This window comes from Scyliorhinus canicula, chromosome 5 (genome assembly GCF_902713615.1).
Source record: "Scyliorhinus canicula chromosome 5, sScyCan1.1, whole genome shotgun sequence".
Classification (NCBI taxonomy): Eukaryota; Metazoa; Chordata; class Chondrichthyes; order Carcharhiniformes; family Scyliorhinidae; genus Scyliorhinus; species Scyliorhinus canicula.
The window spans coordinates 204,576,345-204,595,848 of NC_052150.1; the positions used below are offsets into that span (position 1 = coordinate 204,576,345).

The 19,504-nt window shown below is 46.4% G+C and overlaps 1 protein-coding gene across 4 annotated transcripts in view; it reads right to left on the minus strand.

Moving 5' to 3' along the window:
• ube3c (ubiquitin protein ligase E3C) overlaps positions 1-19,504 on the minus strand; it is a 186,232-nt gene that overhangs the window by 135,880 nt on the left and 30,848 nt on the right. For all 4 annotated transcript variants that reach the window (XM_038798378.1, XM_038798379.1, XM_038798377.1 and 1 more), the window contains 4 exons: positions 19,088-19,250; positions 16,162-16,391; positions 15,285-15,439; positions 13,961-14,148 (listed from right to left, as the gene is read on the minus strand). In XM_038798378.1, coding sequence (XP_038654306.1) covers positions 13,961-14,148; positions 15,285-15,439; positions 16,162-16,391; positions 19,088-19,250 — 736 coding nt within the window. The remainder of the gene's footprint in view (positions 1-13,960; positions 14,149-15,284; positions 15,440-16,161; positions 16,392-19,087; positions 19,251-19,504) is intronic.

Genomic DNA, 19,504 nt, shown 5'->3' on the forward strand with positions numbered 1-19,504 from the left:
GAAAGGCTAGCCACCTCCCCATGACATTCAATTACATAATCATTGCTGAACCCCACACCATCAACATGCTGGGGGTCATTAATATCCAGAAGCTTAACTGGACCAGCCATATACATGCTATGTCTACAAAAGCAGGTCATAGGGTGGGAACTTTGACGCGCCTAACTCAAAACCTGCCCAGCATCTACAAGGCAAGAATTAAGAATGTAGTGCCACACTCTCCACTTAACTGGATGAGTGCAGCTGCAACAACACAAGAGAAGCTCAATGAAGCTCTTGGGGCTGGTTTAGCTCAGGGCTAAATAGCTGGATTTTAAAGCAGGCCATGGCAGGCCAGCAGCGAGAGTTCAATTTCCACACCAGCCTCCCGAACAGGCGCCGAATGTGGCGATTAGGGGCTTTTCACAGTAACTTCATTTGAAGCCTACTTGTGACAATAAGCGATTTTCATTTCATTTTTCAATGCCATCCAAGACAAAGCAGCACACTTGACTGGCACCTCCCCTACAAGCGCACAGCCCTCCCCTACAAGCGCACAGAAGAATCTGTCGATCTACATGATGATGGGGGGGGGCGGGGGTAGGATTTCGCTGGAATACCCTGCTTTTCTTTGAACAGTGAAATTGAATCTTTTACCACTTGTTTAAATAAAAAGTTTTCATTTAACATCTCATTTGAAAGACAGCAAATTTAATAATGCAGTTTGTTCTTCAGTACTGAACTTCAAACTAAATTACATTCTCAAATCCTGGAGTAGAGCTCGACCCCATAATCTGACTTAGACATGAATGTTACCAGTTGATAACAGTAATGAGGTAGTTAGTCAAATTAGATATAGATAATTACAGCATGCAATATATGTACCCTATTAGCTATGGTACAGCGTTTCATTTTAATGCGAATTAAAGGTTGAAGTGCTGAATTGTCAAATATATTAGAAATTTTAAATGAACAAAAACTACACAAAATGCAACTATGCAAAATATTGGTACATTGCTCATGATGGAAATTCTTCAACTTTCTCAATGGGAAACAAAATGGGTTCTTAACCATTTCTCCAAAGCCAATATTGGCAAGAGAAATCTGCAAATGCATTTTATTTAATGCTCCATTTGACATCTTATTCCAGAATGCCCAACCCTCAACTACAATCTGTTGTATGGGGAGTAGTTCAATTTAAGGGAGCTCAATCTGCAATATGGAAATAGTAAATTCAAAGCCACTAATTTCAAAATATTGAATGCAACCATGCTTAATAAATAAAATTATGCAAGTTGATTACCTATTTATGGTGAACTTGCACTCAGGGGCATAAAATCTAAGAATGAAAAATTGCTCGCACACCCATCAAGTTCAAAGAACAAAGAACAATACAGCACAGGAACAGGCCCTTTGGCCTCCAAGCCTGTACCAGTCATGGTACCAACCTTTGCCAAAATCCTCAGCACTACCTTGTGCCGTATCTCTCTATTCCCATCCTATCCATGTGTTTAAAAAAATGCCTTTTGAACGCCATTAATGTATCTGCTTCCATAACCTCCCCTGGCAGCACGTTCCAGGCACTCACCACCCTCTGTTTAAAATACCTGTCTCGCACATCTCCTTTAAACATTGCCCCACGGACCTTAAACCTATTTCCCCTGGTGACTGAACCCCTCCATCCTGGGAAAGAGTGCCTGCCCATCCACACTATCTACGTCCCTCAATCTTGTGGACCTCTTATCAGGTCACCCCTCAACCTCCATCTTTCTAATGAAAACAGTCCGAGTGTATTCAGCCTCTCCACATAGCTAACACCCTCCAGACCAGGCAACCACCTGGTAAACCTCTGCACCCTCTCCAAAGCCTCCACATCCTTTTGGTAGTGTGGCCACCAGAATTGTGTGCAATATTCCCAAGTCCGGCCTTACCAAGTTTCTATACAACTGCAGCATGACTTGCCAGTTTTTATACTCGATGCCCCTTCCAAAGAAGGCAAGCATTCCGTATGCCTTCTTGACTGCCTTGCCCACTTGTGTTGCCACCTTCAACGATCTGTGGACCTGCAGGCCCAGATCTCTCTGACTTTCTATATTCCTAAGAGTTTTGTCATTTACAGTACATTTCCCCTCTATGTTAGACCTACCAAAATGCATTATCCCGCATTTGTCCAGATTAAACTTCATTTACCATTTATCTGACCAAGTCTCCAACCAATGTCCTGCTGTATCCTCGGACAATCGTCAACACTGTCTGCCACTCCACCAACCTTGGTGTTATTCGCGAACATACTAATCAGACCAGCTACATTTTCCTCCAAATCGTTTATGTATACTACAAACAACAGAGGCCCAGCACAAGTCCCTGTGAAACACCGCTAGTCACAACCTTCCATTCAGAAAAACACTCTTCTACTGCTACCCTTAGTTCAGTGCAAGAACTCCCTTCCCCCCAGCCTTCCCAAAAAAAAGTTATCAAGCACATCCCAGAATCATCCTCAAAAAATTAATTCCTGCCCAACATTGCATTAATGGAATCAACGGTTCCAAGTTTTGTCTTTGACCTACATATGGCAGATAGTGTGCAGAGCAATTGTTTGAATGGCCCAAGCATTTTGATGATCGGACATCATTTACTTGTACTTAACAAGCTGTCTCCAAATTGAGTCCAAGTAGACAGCTTGCCATTTTGAGGGGTAGGAAATGTAGCAGACAACTGAAGAGTGTGGGCCTGCAATCGTAGAATTCCTACGGTGCAGGAGGCCATTCGGCCCATCGAGTCTGCACCAACCCTCTAAATAACACTCTGCCCACTACCCCACAACCCCACCTAACCATTAGACACTATGGGGCAAGTTAGCATGGCCAATCCAGCTAACCTGCACATCTTTGGACTGTGGGAGGAAACCGAAGCACCCAGAGGAAACCCACGCAGACAGGGGGAGAACGTGCAAACCCTACACAGTCATCCAAGGTGCTGTGAGGCAGCAGTGCTAACACTGTGCCACCGTGCCGCAATCAAACATTCAAAGGAGAGGGTGTCAAAGGCAATTGAAACAATTAACTTTGAAGAAGGCATGGAGAGAGCAATTGAACTGAAAGCAATTGTGAATTGCATAAAATTGCCAGACCTGCTTTCAGCAACCTCTAATTGACACTGGTCCAAGTCAGTTCTTGCCATGAGCAACCATTAAAGATTGGCCAGTTTTATCCAAGCATGCTTTTGTTAATGACAACCTAAATGGTATTGGGATCCTAGCCACACAGAGCAATGAGGCTTCCAGTGCTGGCTGTTTAAATTGAGCCTAGTTTGAAAACATTACCAGGTGATCATCAGGCAGGACGTGGACAATAAATTCACTGTTATATGACCCGGTTTCCTCTCAACCGATCACAGCTCCTACAAACGTTACCATTACTGTTCTGGGGATTTCTACTAAACCAGCAAAGATTTCTACTAACAGTATTCAGCACAAACTGATTCCCTGGCGAAGCAGTGACATAACGATGGAGACAGTGCTTCAAAGATGATCGAATAGAAAAGTGAGAAGTGTTTTTTAAACACAAGAACATGGAATGCTCTACAACATGGTCGTCAACATTGTATTAATTTCAAAACAACTTATATTGATAATGCAGCCATCTAAGATGGACACTGGGCTACAAAATGGAGAACCGCAAGGAACACAGGGAAAAACAGTCATAGTGAGGACACACAGCTTGCAAAAGACTGTTTTGCATTTTGCACGTACAGAAACCAGTTTCCAAAGAGTTGCAGAGTTTCAACCAAAGGTGCAAATGGGAAACAGATCTGCATATTAATGAGGTGATCCCGGCCCAGGCCCAGGTACAATAGAAACATTTAAGTATCGATGGATACTTTTCCATAGACGCCCAGACAGAATGGCGCCAAAGCAACCAAAACAAAGAGCCGTAGGGACCGCCCCAAACATCGAGAAACGACCCTAGGATTGGGGAATTTGAAAGATATCAATTGGGAAAGACCCAATAGATGAGGGAACCACCCCAAGGGGGCCTGAACCTCCTGGGACCTATAAAAAGGTCAGGCACATGACTCGGTCTGTTGCTTCCAGGCTCCGGCCCAGACCTGTTGCATCGCATCCTGACTCCAGTTTCATCACCGGCTGTTGAGCATCAGCCATCGAACTGTAAGTGCCAACACAATGATCGCGACGTGATCCAGACCTTGCTAGCTCTTGACAACTTTGCCAATCAGAAAGTTACAGACCAAGAACGGGACGAAGGCCTTGCTCCCTGACCTTGCCTGTTCCTGCCTAGATAAGTATTTAGTTGTTTAGTATTAGAAGTAAGTTAGTCTCTTTAGCGTATGCGTGAGTATTTATTACATTTGTTATAATAAACACCAATCGTTTGGACTTACTAATCGGTGTATGGATTTATTACTTTGAACCTGACCTTGATATACTTGTGACGGTGTCTCAATACGACACCTGGCGACTCCGAGCATAATTACACATACAGAGCCATAGTAGTGTTAAGCACACGGCCTTTAAACGGAGGCGTGTTAATCACACTCCAGTAAAACGAGCAACAATACAGCACACAGAAAGTGGTAAAATGCCCCAAGGCTCCACAGAAGAGCATTATAAAACAAATCATGACACCAAGCCAAATAAACCTTGGTTAAAGAAAAAAGTTTTCAGTCACATCCCAAAAAAGGAAATTGAGGTAGAGAGGTGCAGGGAGCATATTCTCGCGCTTTGGGTCGAAGTGTAGCCATCTCAGATGGCCACCTGCAAAGGACCATGGGAATTATGGCCAAAAGGACTGTACTCAGGTAACCGATACAGATGCAGACTAACCGGCTCCACTCCCTTTGCTAAGAAAGCCCAAACAGCTAAGGCCAATGACCGCTCAGGACACTCCCAGCCATCAAGGCACCCGCCGCTTTATTGGCCAAAATCGAAGGCAATGATCGAAGTCTGTCGAATTATTGGGTCCAAAGCTAAGGACCGCCCCAAAGAGCGCAAAATCCCAGAGGGAATAAAAGAGACACAGTCATGTGTTCAGTCTCTCTTGGCCCCGGCCTACACCTAAAACCAAGTGCGGCATTACGACCAGAAGACAAGTTCAAGACCAACGATTGCTACCAGACGGATGAGCCCGGCAGAAACAAAGCCACTTCTTCTACCCAGCCAAGCAAGATCCAAACAAAGGCCTTGTCCATCTGCAAAGAGCCGGTTGCCCTGAAGTTAAGTATAGGTTATAGTAGTTGTTAGGTGTAATTTAACTTGTAGTGTTTTATGTTGCATGTCGAAGAAGTAATCCTTGTGTGTAAATAAATTATCTTGGAACTTGAACTGACTAACTGGTTGTTTGGTCTTTGATGATATCCGGTAAAGCCTTCTGGTGGTATCATTTGATATCTGGCGACTCTGAAAAGCAATGTTACCGTTTATTTTTTTAAAAAATAATTTTTATTGGAATTTTTTTTACAGAAAATATAAAAAAATATTACAACAAACAATAATATGTTACAAACTACCCCATAACAACCGTAACACCCCCCAAACCGTATCAACACATGTATCCCATCCCCCCCAACCCCAACAAGAGAACTTAACCATAAATTAAAATTAAATAAATCAAATTTAAATAAAATAAATCAACATAGTCCTCGTCTCTCTCCCCCCCCCCCCGGGTTGCTGCTGCTACTGTCCCAGTACCCCATCATTGAGCCAGAAAGTCGAGGAAAGGTTGCCACCGCCTGAAGAATCCTTGTACCGATCCTCTTAGGGCGAATTTGACCTTCTCTAGTCTAATAAAACCCGCCATGTCATTGATCCAGGTCTCCACACTCGGGGGGCCTCGCATCCTTCCATTGTAGCAAAATCCTTCGCCGGCTACTAGGGACGCAAAGGCCAGAACACCGGCCTCTTTCGCCTCCTGCACTCCCGGCTCCACCCCAACCCCAAAAATCGCAAGTTCCCATCCTGGCTTGACCCTGGATCCCGCCACCCTTGACACCGTCCTCGCCACCCCCTTCCAGAACTCCTCCAGTGCCGGGCATGCCCAGAACATATGGACATGGTTCGCTGGACTCCCCGAGCACCTGACACACCTATCTTCACCCCTAAAGAATCTACTCATCCTCGTCCCAGTCATGTGGGCCCTGTGCAGCACCTTGAATTGAATGAGGCTAAGCCGCACACACGAGGAGGAAGAATTAACCCTCTCCAGGGCATCAGCCCATGTCCCGTCTTCGATCTGTTCCCCCAGTTCCCCCTCCCACTTAGTTTTCAGCTTCTCTACTGACGCCTCTTCCACCTCCTGCATAACCTTGTAGATATCGGATATCTTCCCCTCTCCGACCCAGACCCCTGAAAGCACCCTGTCCCTCACCCCCCTCGCGGGAAGCGCAGGGAATCCCTCCACCTGACGTCTAGCAAATGCCTTTACCTGCAGATACCTGAACATGTTTCCCCGGGGGGGGGGGAGCCCAAATTTCTCCTCCAATTCACCCAGGCTCGCAAACCTCCCGTCGATAAACAGGTCCCTCAGCTGTCTGATGCCCGCTCTGTACCAACCCTGAAATCCCCCATCCATGTTCCCCGGGACGAACCTATGGTTCCCACTCAACGGAGCCTTCATCGAGCCCCCCACTTCTCCCCTATGACGCCTCCACTGCCCCCAAATCTTGAGGGTAGCCGCCACCACCGGACGCGTGGTATACCTCGTGGGAGGGAGTGGCCACGGCGCCGTTACCAGGGCCCCCAGGCTCATATCCCCACAGGACGCTCTCTCCATCCGTTTCCATGCTGCCCCCTCCCCCTCCATCCCCCACTTGCGCACCATCGACACATTGGCCGCCCAGTAGTACCCCGAGAGATTGGGCAACGCCAGCCCTCCCCCTATCTCTACCCCGTTCCAAGAAGATCCTCTTCACCCTCGGGGTGCCATGCGCCCAAACAAAGCCCATGATGCTGCTGGTCATCCTTTTTAAAAAGGCCCTAGGGATAAAGATGGGCAAGCACTGGAAGAGGAACAAGAACCTCGGGAGAACCGTCATTTTGACGGACTGCACTCTACCTGCCAACGACAGCAGCACCATGTCCCACCTTTTAAATTCCTCCTCCATCTGCTCCACTAGTCTGGTGAAGTTAAGCTTATGGAGAGTCCCCCAACTCCTGGCCACCTGCACCCCCAGGTACCTGAAACTCTTCACTGCCCTCCTAAAAGGGAGCCTCCCAATTCCCTCCTCTTGATCTCCCGGGTGCACTACAAATACCTCGCTCTTTCCTAAATTTAGCTTATAGCCCGAGAAGCCCCCAAATTCCGCTAACAGCTCCATCACCCCCGGCATTCCCCCCTCTGGGTCCGCCACATACAACAGCAGGTTGTCCACATACAGCGATACCCGATGTTCCTCCCCACCCCGCACCAAACCCCTCCATCTCCCTGACTCCCTCAACGCCATAGCCAGAGGTTCAATTGCCAGTGCAAAGAGCAAGGGGGACAGGGGCCACCCCTGCCTGGTCCAACAATAGAGCCTAAAGTACTCCGATCTCCTTCCATTTGTAACTACACTCGCCATCGGAGCCGCGTAGAGCAGCCTCACCCATTTGATGAATCCCTCCCCAAATCCAAACCGCTCCAGCACCTCCCACAGGTACCCCCACTCAACTCTATCAAACGCTTTCTCTGCGTCCAGCGCCACCACTATCTCCGCCTCCCCTCCACTGCCGGCATCATGATAACATTTAGCAGTCTCCGCACATTCGTGTTGAGCTACCGCCCCTTGACAAATCCTGTCTGATCTTAGTGTATCACCTCTGGCACACAATCCTCTATCCTGGTGGCCAGGATCTTCGCCGGCAACTTAGCGTCTACATTGAGGAGCGGGATAGGCCTGTATGATCCACACTGCAAGGGGTCCTAATCCCGCTTTAGGATCAAAGAGAACAGTGCCCGCGACATCGTCGGGGGCAAAGCCCCCCCCCCCTCCCATGCCTCGTTGAAGGCTCGTACCAGCAGGGGGCCCACCAGGTCCGCATACTTTTTGTAAAATTCCACCGGGAACCCGTCCGGCCCCGGCACCTTACCTGACTGCATTTGTCCAATCCCCCTGACTAGCTACTCCAGCTCTATTGGCGCCCCCAGCCCCTCTACCAGCCACTCTTGAACCCTTGGGAAACATAGCCTGTTCATGAAGCTCTCCATCCCCTCTCTCCCCATCGGAGGTTCCGACCGGTACAGTTCCTCGTAAAAGTCCCTAAAGACCCCGTTTACTTCTGTCCCCTTCTGCACTACATTTCCACCCCCATCCTTCACTCCACCAATTTCCCTAGCCGCATCCCGCCTACGGAGCTGATGCGCCAACATCCTGCTCGCCTTCTCCCCATACTCATATACCGCGCCCTGCGCCTCCTCCACTGTGTCTCCACCTTTCTGGTGGTCAGCAAGTCAAATTTTGCCTGCAAACTGCGCCGTTCCCCCAGCAACCCTTCCTCCGGTGCCTCCGCATTTCTCCTGTCCACATCCAGGAGCTCCCCCACCAGTCTCTCCCTCTCCCTCCTTTCCCTGTGGGCCCGGATGGAGATCAGCTCCCCCTGGATCACTGCTTTCAGAGCCTCCCAGACCATCCCCACCCGGACCTCCCCCGTATCATTGTTATCCAGATACTCCTCAATGCTTCTCCGAACCTTCCTACACACCTCCTCATCCGCCAGCATCCCCACATCCAGGCGCCAGAGTGGGCACTGGTCCCGCGCCTCCCCATCTCCAGATCAACCCAGTGCGGAGCATGGTCCGAAATCGCTATGGCCGAATACTCGGCATCCTGCACCCTCGGAATCAATCCCCTGCTCAGGACAAAAAAGTCTATCCGGGAATAAACCCTATGGACAGGAGAGAAAAAGGAATACTCCCGCGCTCTTGGTCTCCCAAACCTCCAGGGATCCACCCCTCCCATCTGGTCCATGTATCCCCTCAGTACTTTGGCCGCCGCCGGTCTCCTACCCGTTCTTGAACTGGACCGGTCCAGTGTGGGATCCAGCACTGTGTTAAAATCTCCCCCCCATGATCAGGCCCCCTGCCTCCAGGTCCGGGATGCGGCCCAACAAGCGCCTCATGAAGCCCGCATCATCCCAATTCAGGGCATATACATTAACCAGCACCACCTTCTCTCCCTGCAGCCTACCCTTCACCATAATATATCTGCCCTCCTTGTCCGACACCACCTCAGCCGCCTCGAACGCCACCCTCTTTCCCACCAGAATCGGCACCCCCCGGTTCTTCGCGTCCAATCCCGAGTGATAAACCTGCCCCACCCACCCCTTCCTCAGACGAACCTGGTCCGCCACCTTCAGGTGGGTCTCCTGGAGCATAGCCACGTCCGCCTTCAGCCCCTTCAGATGAGAAAATACCCTGGTTCTCTTAACCGGCCCATTCAGCCCCCTCACGTTCCAGGTAATCAGCCGGATCAGAGGGCAACCCGCCCCCCTCCCCCGCCGGCTAGCCATAGCTTATCAAATGTTCGCCCCAGGCCAGCACACCCCGCCCGACCCGTTCCCCATGGCGATAATGCCTCTCCACTTCCCCCCCAGCCCTCACCAGCTCCTTCCTGGTAATTCCAGCAGCAACCCGGTATCCCCCCCTCCACCCCAGGCTAGGACCCCTCCTAGCCGCGACGCACCCTCCTTGAGTCAGCCGACTTCTGCTGACCCCGGCAGCTCCCGCCAACGCCCATCCCCTCCCGGCATGGGGTCATCCCCCTCTTGCCACACCTCCTTGGCACCGCTTCAGCGCGGGAAAGACGACCAGTAGAGGCCCCGCCCCCACCGCCAACTCCCCCCCCCCCCCTACGCTGCAGCGCGGGAAACCAGAGGCAAGCCCGCGCTTTCACACTGCCACACCCCACCCTTCTAACGCAGTTCCCCAACATCCAGTTTCACCCCAACCCCCAGCCCCGTACAGAAGAGAACATATAAAACACAAACCCCCAACATTCCCCACCTAACCCACAACCATACCCAACAGACAAACCCACCCGTAAACAGAGCAAAAAGAAAAAAACAGCATACATAACACACATGTCGAAGTTAAAAAAAGTTGAAAAAACAGCAACAGCGAAAACAGCAACGGCCATAGTATGTCCCCAGACCCTAGTTCGAGTCCAGCTTCTCCGCCTGTACAAAGGCCCACGCCTCCTCCGGGGACTCGAAGTAATGGTGCCGGTCCTTGTATGTCACACACAGGCGCGCAGGCTGCAACATTCCAAACCTGACCTGATTGGCATGAGGCACCGCCTTCGTCTGGTTGAACCCGGCCCGCCGCTTAGCCACCTCTGCACTCCAGTCCTGGTAGATCCTCACTACCGAATTCTCCCATTTATTGCTCCTCTCTTTCTTGGCCCAGCGCAGCACACACTCCCGGTCACCGAATCGATGGAATTGCACCAGCACAGCCCTCGGGGGCTCATTTGCCGTGGGCCTCCTGGCCATCACTCTGAGCTCCCTCAAGCTCCAGGGGCAAATGGAAGGACCCCGCTCCCATCAACGAGTTCAGCATCGTAGTCACATACACCGGGAGGTCCGACCCCTCCAGCCCCTCCACCAGGCCCAGGATCCTCAAATTCTTTCGCCTCGTGCGAACGTCCAGCTCCTCCAAGCGGTCTTGCCACTTTTTATGAAGTGCCTCGTGCTACTCCACTTTCCCCACGGCCTGCTGCCGCAACTCCCGAATAGACACCTCCTGAGCCGCCTGGGTCCCAAGCAGCTCGTTTGTAGTTGCATTCATGGAGTCCAGCAACTCAACCTTCAGCTCCGCAAAACAACGCAGGAGAGAGGCTTGCTGCTCCTGCACCCACTTCCACCAGTCCTCGGGTGTCCCGCCGTCCGCCATTTTGTTCTTCTTCCCCCGTTTTTTTGGGGGAGCTGCTGCAGCTTCTTCCTTCGTCCCACTCCGGGTGAGCACCATAAATTGTGTGGAAAGCTCCTCCAGACACCTTCCCCCACCGGGATGCGTTAAAACAGCGCCGTTTGGGGCCCTCAATCGGCCCAAAAGTCCCTAAATAGCGGGAGCTGCCGAACGTGCGGCTTAGCTCCGCATAGCCGCAACCGGAAGTTCAGCAATGTTATCATTAATAACCGCCATATCTAGTTAATTTGCCAACATTATTGGTGACGCTGGTGGGATAGTATTCCACTAATTCAAAAGAGCAACATTATTGGCGACTCCGGTGCCGACTGGCAACAGAAGCAACTGAAGGCGCAGTCACCATCAGACATCATCTTATTCAGTGGGTGTGAATGTTGGTGCGTTCCCCATCTCCCAGAAAATCTTCCTGCTGTGTACGAGAAACAACACTGGTGGTACACCCATGACCACACAGGGAGTGTTCACATGGCAGCCTATTTAATCAACCTGCAATACCTTTCCAAAGGTATTGGCAGGCGGGAAGAGCAGGAGACACGCCTGGTCAGCCATGCTTGATTAGGCACTCAAGCGTCAGGCTAGTGACTTGCTCCAGGGAAAACATGCTATGAGAAAATAAAGGCGAGTATGAGTTTTGTCTGCCTCTTGCATCTCTAGTGGTGGGAAGTCTTCCAAGTCTAACGCTTTCTGCTATTTTGTATTATTCTCCAAGGGAATACTATGAAGACAACAGAAAGCTACTAAAAAAGCTATAAAGAAGATAGAGTATGAGAGTAAACTTGCTCAGAATATAAAAACAGACAGTAAAAGTTTTTACAAATATATAAGACAAAAAAGAGTGGCTAAGGTAAATATTGGTCCTTTAGAGGATGAGAAGGGAGTTTTAATAATGGGAAATGAGGAAATGGCTGAGGAACTGAACAGGTTTTTTGGGTCGGTCTTCACAGTGGAAGACACAAATAACATGCCAGCGACTGATAGAAATGAGGCTATGACAGGTGAGGACCTTGAGAGGATTGTTATCACTAAGGAGGGAGTGATGGGCAAGCTAATGGGGCTAAAGGTAGACAAGTCTCCTGGCCCTGATGGAATGCATCCCAGAGTGCTAAAAGAGATGGCTAGGGAAATTGCAGATGCACTAGTGATAATTTACCAAAATTCACTAGACTCTGGGGTGGTCCCGGTGGATTGGAAATTAGCAAACGTGACGCCACTGTTTAAAAAAGGAGGTAGGCAGAGAGCAGGAAATTATAGGCCAGTGAGTTTAACTTCGGTAATAGGGAAGATGCTGGAATCTATCATCAAGGAAGAAATTGCGAGGCATCTGGATAGAAATTGTCCCATTGGGCAGACGCAGCATGGGTTCGTTAAAGGCAGGTCATGCCTAACTAATTTAGTGGAATTTTTTGAGGACATTACCAGTGCAGTAGATAACGGGGAGCCGGTGGATGTGGTATATCTGGATTTCCAGAAAGCCTTTGACAAGGTGCCACACAAAAGGTTGCTGCATAAGATAAAGATGCATGGCATTAAGGGTAAAGTAGTAGCATGGATAGAGGATTGGTTAATTAATAGAAAACAAAGAGTTGGGATAAATGGGTGTTTCTCTGGTTGGCAATCAGTAGCTAGTGGTGTCCCTCAGGGATCCGTGTTGGGCCCACAATTGTTCACAATTTACATAGATGATTTGGAGTTGGGGACCAAGGGCAATGTGTACAAGTTTGCAGATGACACTAAGATGAGCGATAAAGCGAAAAGTGCAGAGGATACTGGAAGTCTGCAGAGGGATTTGGATAGGTTAAGTGAATGGGCTAGGGTCTGGCAGATGGAATACAATGTTGATAAATGTGAGGTTATCCATTTTGGTAGGAATAACAGCAAACGGGATTATTATTTAAACGATAAAATATTAAAGCATGCCGCTGTTCAGAGAGACTAGGGTGTGCTAGTGCATGAGTCACAGAAGGTTGGTTTACAAGTGCAACAGGTGATTAAGAAGGCAAATTGAATTTTGTCCTTCATTGCTAGAGGGATGGAGTTTAAGACTAGGGAGGTTATGTTGCAATTGTGTAAGGTGTTAGTGCGGCCACATCTGGAGTATTGTGTTCAGTTTTGGTCTCCTTACTTGAGAAAGGACGTACTGGCGCTGGAGGGTGTGCAGAGGAGATTCACTAGGTTAATCCCAGAGCTGAAGGGGTTGGATTATGAGGAGAGGTTGAGTAGACTGGGACTGTACTCGTTGGAATTTAGAAGGATGAGGGGGGATCTTATAGAAACATTTAAAATTATGAAGGGAATAGATAGGATAGATGCGGGCAGGTTGTTTCCACTGGCGGGTGACAGCAGAACTAGGGGGCATCGCCTCAAAATAAGGGGAAGTAGATTTAGGACTGAGTTTAGGAGGAACTTCTTCACCCAAAGGGTTGTGAATCTATGGAATTCCTTGCCCAGTGAAGCAGTTGAGGCTCCTTCATTACATGTTTTTAAGGTAAAGATAGATAGTTTTTTGAAGAATAAAGGGATTAAGGGTTATGGTGTTCGGGCCGGAAAGTGGAGCTGAGTCCACAAAAGATCAGCCATGATCTAATTGAATGGCGGAGCAGGCTCGAGGGGCCAGATGGCCTACTCCTGCTCCTAGTTCTTATGTTCTTATAACTGAACTGTAAACAACTCTTTTTAAACTCAGGTTGTAAAAAACAGAATTTAAAAATAAGCATTCAAATTGAATTCTGAACCTTCAAACCAAATTAGAAATTGTTCATAGAAACTGACCAACTAATGCACATTTTCAATGTTATAACCATGTTTGACCATCACATTTTGTGCAGGGGTCACCAGTTTAATGAAATGCATTAATATGTCTGCCAGTCTTATTGGAATGGTCTTTTGACACTCTGGGGATTTTGCATGGGAAGAGCTATTTTGTAGATTATTCCGCCGTTACTGAAAATTTGTCCCTCATCATCAGGAAAATTGGTGTGTATTATGAGTTTGTTCCCAAGAGTAAATTTTTCCAGTATTATAATTCTCAAACAACTCTAATCTTCCATGATAACCCACTTTACCTTATTTTTGGAACCATCATTCTGTGTTGCACCATCAGTGTATGGCAGATGGATGCCATCATTGTGAAAACATCTTCACTCACAGATTCCTTCCATACCAGGTTTAGCAAGGCATTTGTCTGCTGTTTCGTGTCCAGCTTCTTGAGACACTCTGCAGTAATTAAACCTACTGAAATTCTACCATAGCCCTTGAAACAAAATCAAATATTTAATAAAATTCTGGCACAGATGAACATATTCTACAAATTCTAAAATTAAACACATTATACGTGCAATACATTCCAAATAAAAAACGGAAGAAATGTCAGGATCTTTGGACTGTGGAGGAAACCAGAGCACCCGGAGGAAACCCACGGAGACACGGGGTGAAAGTGCAATATCCATACAATCGCCCACAGTTGATTTTATGGAATCAGAATGCTGCAACATAGAAACAGACCTTTCAGCTCACCATGTTGACACCAATGGATGTTCTCCAAATGTGCCATCTGATCGAATCGCCCAATTTGTTTATGGGATGTGGGCATTGCCGACAAGGCCAACATTTGTTGCACATCTCCAATTACCTTTAAACTGAGTAGCTTGCTAGGCCATTTCAGAAGGTAGTTATGAGTCAACCAGATTGCAATGGGCCTAGAGTCACTTGTCGGCCGACCAAGCAAGGATGGTAGATCTTTCCTTCCGCAAAAGGTCATTAGTGACCCCAGGTGGGTTTTCACGACAATGGATGATGGTTTCATGGCATCATTATTGACATTAGCTTTTTAATTACTGATTTTTATTGAATTTGATTGATTGGTAAATTCAATTGATCAAATTCCACTAGTTGCCATGGTGGGATTGACACAAGAGCCTCAGGCTCTGGATGAGTCCAGTGACACTGCCACTACGCCACCATCTTCCCATGACTGTAACCTTCAACATTCCTTTTCAAGCAACTAACTTATTTTTAAAGTAATTTACTGACTCAATTTCCAATCTAATTATTTGACATTAGAAGCAGTATAACTCAGTTATGCAAATAGCTCTATTTATCAGGAGTATACAACAGTAGGAAGGAACCAGCTTCAATCTCTGGTTTCTGCTGAATTAGTACAACTCATGTGGGGCAGTAATTAGGTCGATGCAACAGACTTTGGCCTAACTGGCTTGAGTAGGTGAAATGCTTGATCATTATGCAGCAAGCTCTGCGGGAAAGGAAAAGCCATGTAGCTGTTTGGTTAGCACAGGATCAAGTCGAGGTATCATTTCCACTGCAACTGATTAGCCTGCCAATTCACATTACGTATGACAATGTATCATAACAATTTTGTGTTTTTCTTACCTTATTGGTAAACATCTTGTGTTCATCCTCCTCTTCATTTTCTGAGTCGCTACCAATTTCTCTGCCATTTGAACCAGTTAATGAAACTGGTAACTGTGGTAAAAGGATCTGCAACATCCGCAGGTACACAAGCATGCCTTCCTCAGACAGAATTCCTAATTTTGAGAGGACAAAAAAAATGCAAGAGCCGTTAATGCCGTAGGTCAGTGCTTCTCAAAGTGTGGTACACGTACCGGTGCCGGTACGCGAGCCATCGTCTGCCGGTACTTGGACTGTTTCCAGAAAAGAAAGAGACAGTAATCCTGGATTGGCTTGTTTCGCTCACCGTTCCCTGGCACATTGAAAAAAAAAACTGCCGGTCCACCACATCAGATAGTTTGAGATGCACTGCCGTAGGAGACACACACACACCCTGACATATTAAACAAGTAGCAATATAACAGTAACAAATAAGCTTGTGAAAAGGTACACAATGATAAGGTGGCAAAACAATGCTTAATTATTTGATATGGAAACTATTTTCTCAAGAACAAGTTGCTCATATGACTGTATCTAACTTCTTACGTAGATCACAGTCATCAGATACCTTCATTCCAAAAGCACAAAGACGGAAAGAAAACGCAGTGCGAGTGGCACTTCAATATTTTGGTCTGTTCCAATCATTTAAAATACGCAAAGAAAAAATATTATTTTTGAACTACTTTTAATTTTTGCCTTCCGGGGCAATATAGGCCATAGCCCATGAGATTAAATGCACTCGGGGGATACATTTTTTTAAATTGTTTGCTATGAGTGATCACTAGGACACTTGTATAGAATTACTGCAACATAGTTCTCCCAATGCACTATACAAATCAGCAAAGAAAAAATAACATACCTATGTGTGATTCTCCAACAGCAAGAACAAAGTACAGAAGCCAAGGTGCCATATCCCTGGAAAACGTGAGTCCCAATGAAGAGGTTGCTTTCGGAGCCAACAATGCACTCAAGAAAGGTACATAAGGAAAGGAGACTCTTGCAGACAATGCAGGAATAAGGAAGTTGTAGATCTGCTCTGTGAATGGTGCAGTGAAAAATTCTTTTGCCAATGCAGCAAAAACCTGGTGCCTGCATAGATAAAGTATTTGAAGTTTTAGAAATTACAGCCAAATTTTCCAGATAATATTCTTTCAGCACACTGACAACGAATGGCAAACAAAATGACAAGTTACTCAATAGATACCTTTTTAAAAATTACTGCAACACGTTCCGAATAAGAGTTATATTCGACTCAAAAATAGTTTACCCTACCACCTATGCTGCCAGATCGGAGTTTTGCCAGCAGTTGGTTTTCATTTTGAATCCCCTCCATCTTCAGTATTTTTATTTTATTTTAATAGAGAAAGTACTCTGAAGCTTCTACCTGCTAACCTATCCAATGGTTCAGCAAAGAAATAAAACTGGGTAAAAATCAGCTGGACGAGGAGGGTTGGCCTACATTAAGGACAGCAGATCTCTATACCCCCAAGGTACGTTGAGGAACAATCTCAGGAGCTTTAATACTGAATGTATCTTTAACGCACAGTGTAAATGTCTCTGCCTGGATATCAGTTGGGAAATGGGACTGGTTTGATTCCGATGGTCCCCGTGGCAAATAGGTTCTTCAACCCTCACCATTTAGATTCTGGGGTTGTTGAGGCAAAGTATTAGAGGATTGACAGCGAAATTGTGCCTCCTTGAGTAAGGCTCTTGGTTTCCGATGTAAAACTGCTAACTCTCCCTTCTCTTTGGAATGATGAATTTCATAGTCACAAATACATTTTTAAAAATATCAAGTGGTTATGGCAGCCAGTGGAACTATTTTTCAATTGTTCTAACAGAGCAAGCACAGCCACAATATGTCAAATCAGTTCCTCTAAACGTTAAACTTTCTTTAGCTCTAAAATATTTGGTTAAAATGCTGCCTCCGAAAACAAAGTATTTTACACACCACAGCACAAAGATGAGAAACACTGGGCAAAATCCCATCAGGCCAGCGGAGACAGTTTTAGAGGTAGGGAAAGATGTGGTAACTTGACCACAAGAAAAGGTAGTTAAACATGTTGTAAAAGTGTAATCTTCTTTACTTATAAAAATATCACAGTAACAATACAGTTTGGGCTTCAGACACCAGCTGAAGCTGAACACAACTGTACAAAAGTTCCACATGGCCATAACTGAAAACCCATGCAAGTCCCGATGACATTACACTTTTGTTAAAGACATCCATACCCAATCAAATAGGAAGATGTTTATAAAAATATTAAAATGCCCTAATAGGAGGAGGGATATGGGTAATTTTTGAAAGTTGCACATCAGGTTGGCTTCCCAATGCATTCCTGCCTGCATGTGATCTTGCTGGAGGGCAGCCAGCCAATTAGGGCAAATAAGGTCCCACTTCCAGAAGCTGCCAATATCATGCTGACATGGAAGAGGCCAGCAGGTACTTGAAAATGCGAGTCCCAGTGGCAGGCTGGGAGGCCATTGATGCATCGTCTCAACCCCAATCGGAGCAACTGGGCTGAGAGCACCACATTTTCTACCACAAACAATCCGGTGGTGGGGTGTCCCCTCACAGCAATTCATTCATCAGTTTTGGATTTTTGGTAACCAGAGAGCACCTCCTTTTTGAGCTTCCCTCACAGACCCCTTCCTCAGTAACACCCACCTCTCCAAATGGGGCTGCAGGCTCTTCGATTGGGCCTTCCACCTCAGGCACCTGACCAACCACCCTCAAATTGGGCAACAAATGCAGGGGGCAGCCTCTCAATTAGCCAACTCCCTCAAGATGACAACATTATTCGGCCAGTCAACACCAGCAGGGTCAGCATTTGGACTTGGCCCTAACACCTGAAAACTTCAAACTGTAAGATTCCCCCCCCCCCCCCACTGATTCTGGCTCATCACAGATGGAACACTGCTTCAATTGCATTCAATCTAATAATTCAACCTTAATAGTGATAATACTTTTCAAAAATAACCAAAGTACTCATATAATGCAAATTCAGTTCATCTGAAAAAAATCCAGCTAATACTTTAGGAGAAATGTAAGATTATAATGTGATTTTACAGTAGTCTTGCAGAACTTAACTATTTTTGTTTAACATTAAACTGCATCATAGTGCTAACATTTTTAAATAATCTAATGGAAATATCTGAAAACATATTTATCTAGTTTTGTCCTATCTTCTCCACTTCTACCAATGAATTTTCCCTCCCTAGAGGTGCAAAGTTTAATCCTAATGACCATTAGAACTTCCCCAGCTAATTTACATGTTGTGTACTGGACTTTGCTCTTGCTGGACGGTACTGCAGGGCACACACAATAAATCACCAGGCTATGGGTAGGCAGAGAGTGGATGTTAAGGGCGATGCTAATGGTTTTCTTCAAAAGAATAGTTTTATAGTCGTCAAACACGAAGGACTTGCGTATAATATGAACCAACACTAATTCAGTTATTTTACTTCTATTATAGATAAATAAAATTAATGAAAATTAATGGTTAGCAACAATGACCCCTGTGGAAAAGCATGCAGTTTGGCTTCAGCACTGCACCCATTACCATTATTCAGAAAAGAATGCACTGCATGGGAAAAAGAAACTTCATCAACAGTAACCCTTGTACCATGGAACACTACACTGTAGCACCAACATGATGCACTATGAGGAGCACCTCCAACACAGAATAAAACTATATCAAAGGTTGTCTCTTGTATTCTTCAAGCTCGGATTCCTAACTTGAAATTTTAGTGTTTGAACTTCTTGTGTTTGAACTTCTTCTTACCTCGAACCTTCTGGGCAGGAGGCATATTGAAAGTGCAGTGGTTTCAGGAAATTCTCCAACAACGCTATCGCAAGCGGAACACGTGAAATACGTGAAGCATCGGAATACTCTAAACTTGATGGAAGCCTATGATTAATTAACATGTAAAGTGATTTGTAGTAACCTGTAACAAAATAAAAGAACCAGTTAACAAGTCTTGGGGGCGTTGGGGGTGGGCGGAAAAAAACATTGTTCCAATAGTTGTTTGGTAGTACAAAACTTGAGCATTGCTGAAAAAGAGACATGCTATCAAAGCTTTTCGTTCAGCACTCATTAGGACAGCTCACAACAAATTGCCAACAGTAAAAGAGGAACAATTTATAATGCATGAGGAGTGTGTGCTGACTGGCTGGCAAGTGGACTCTGATTGATGGGATG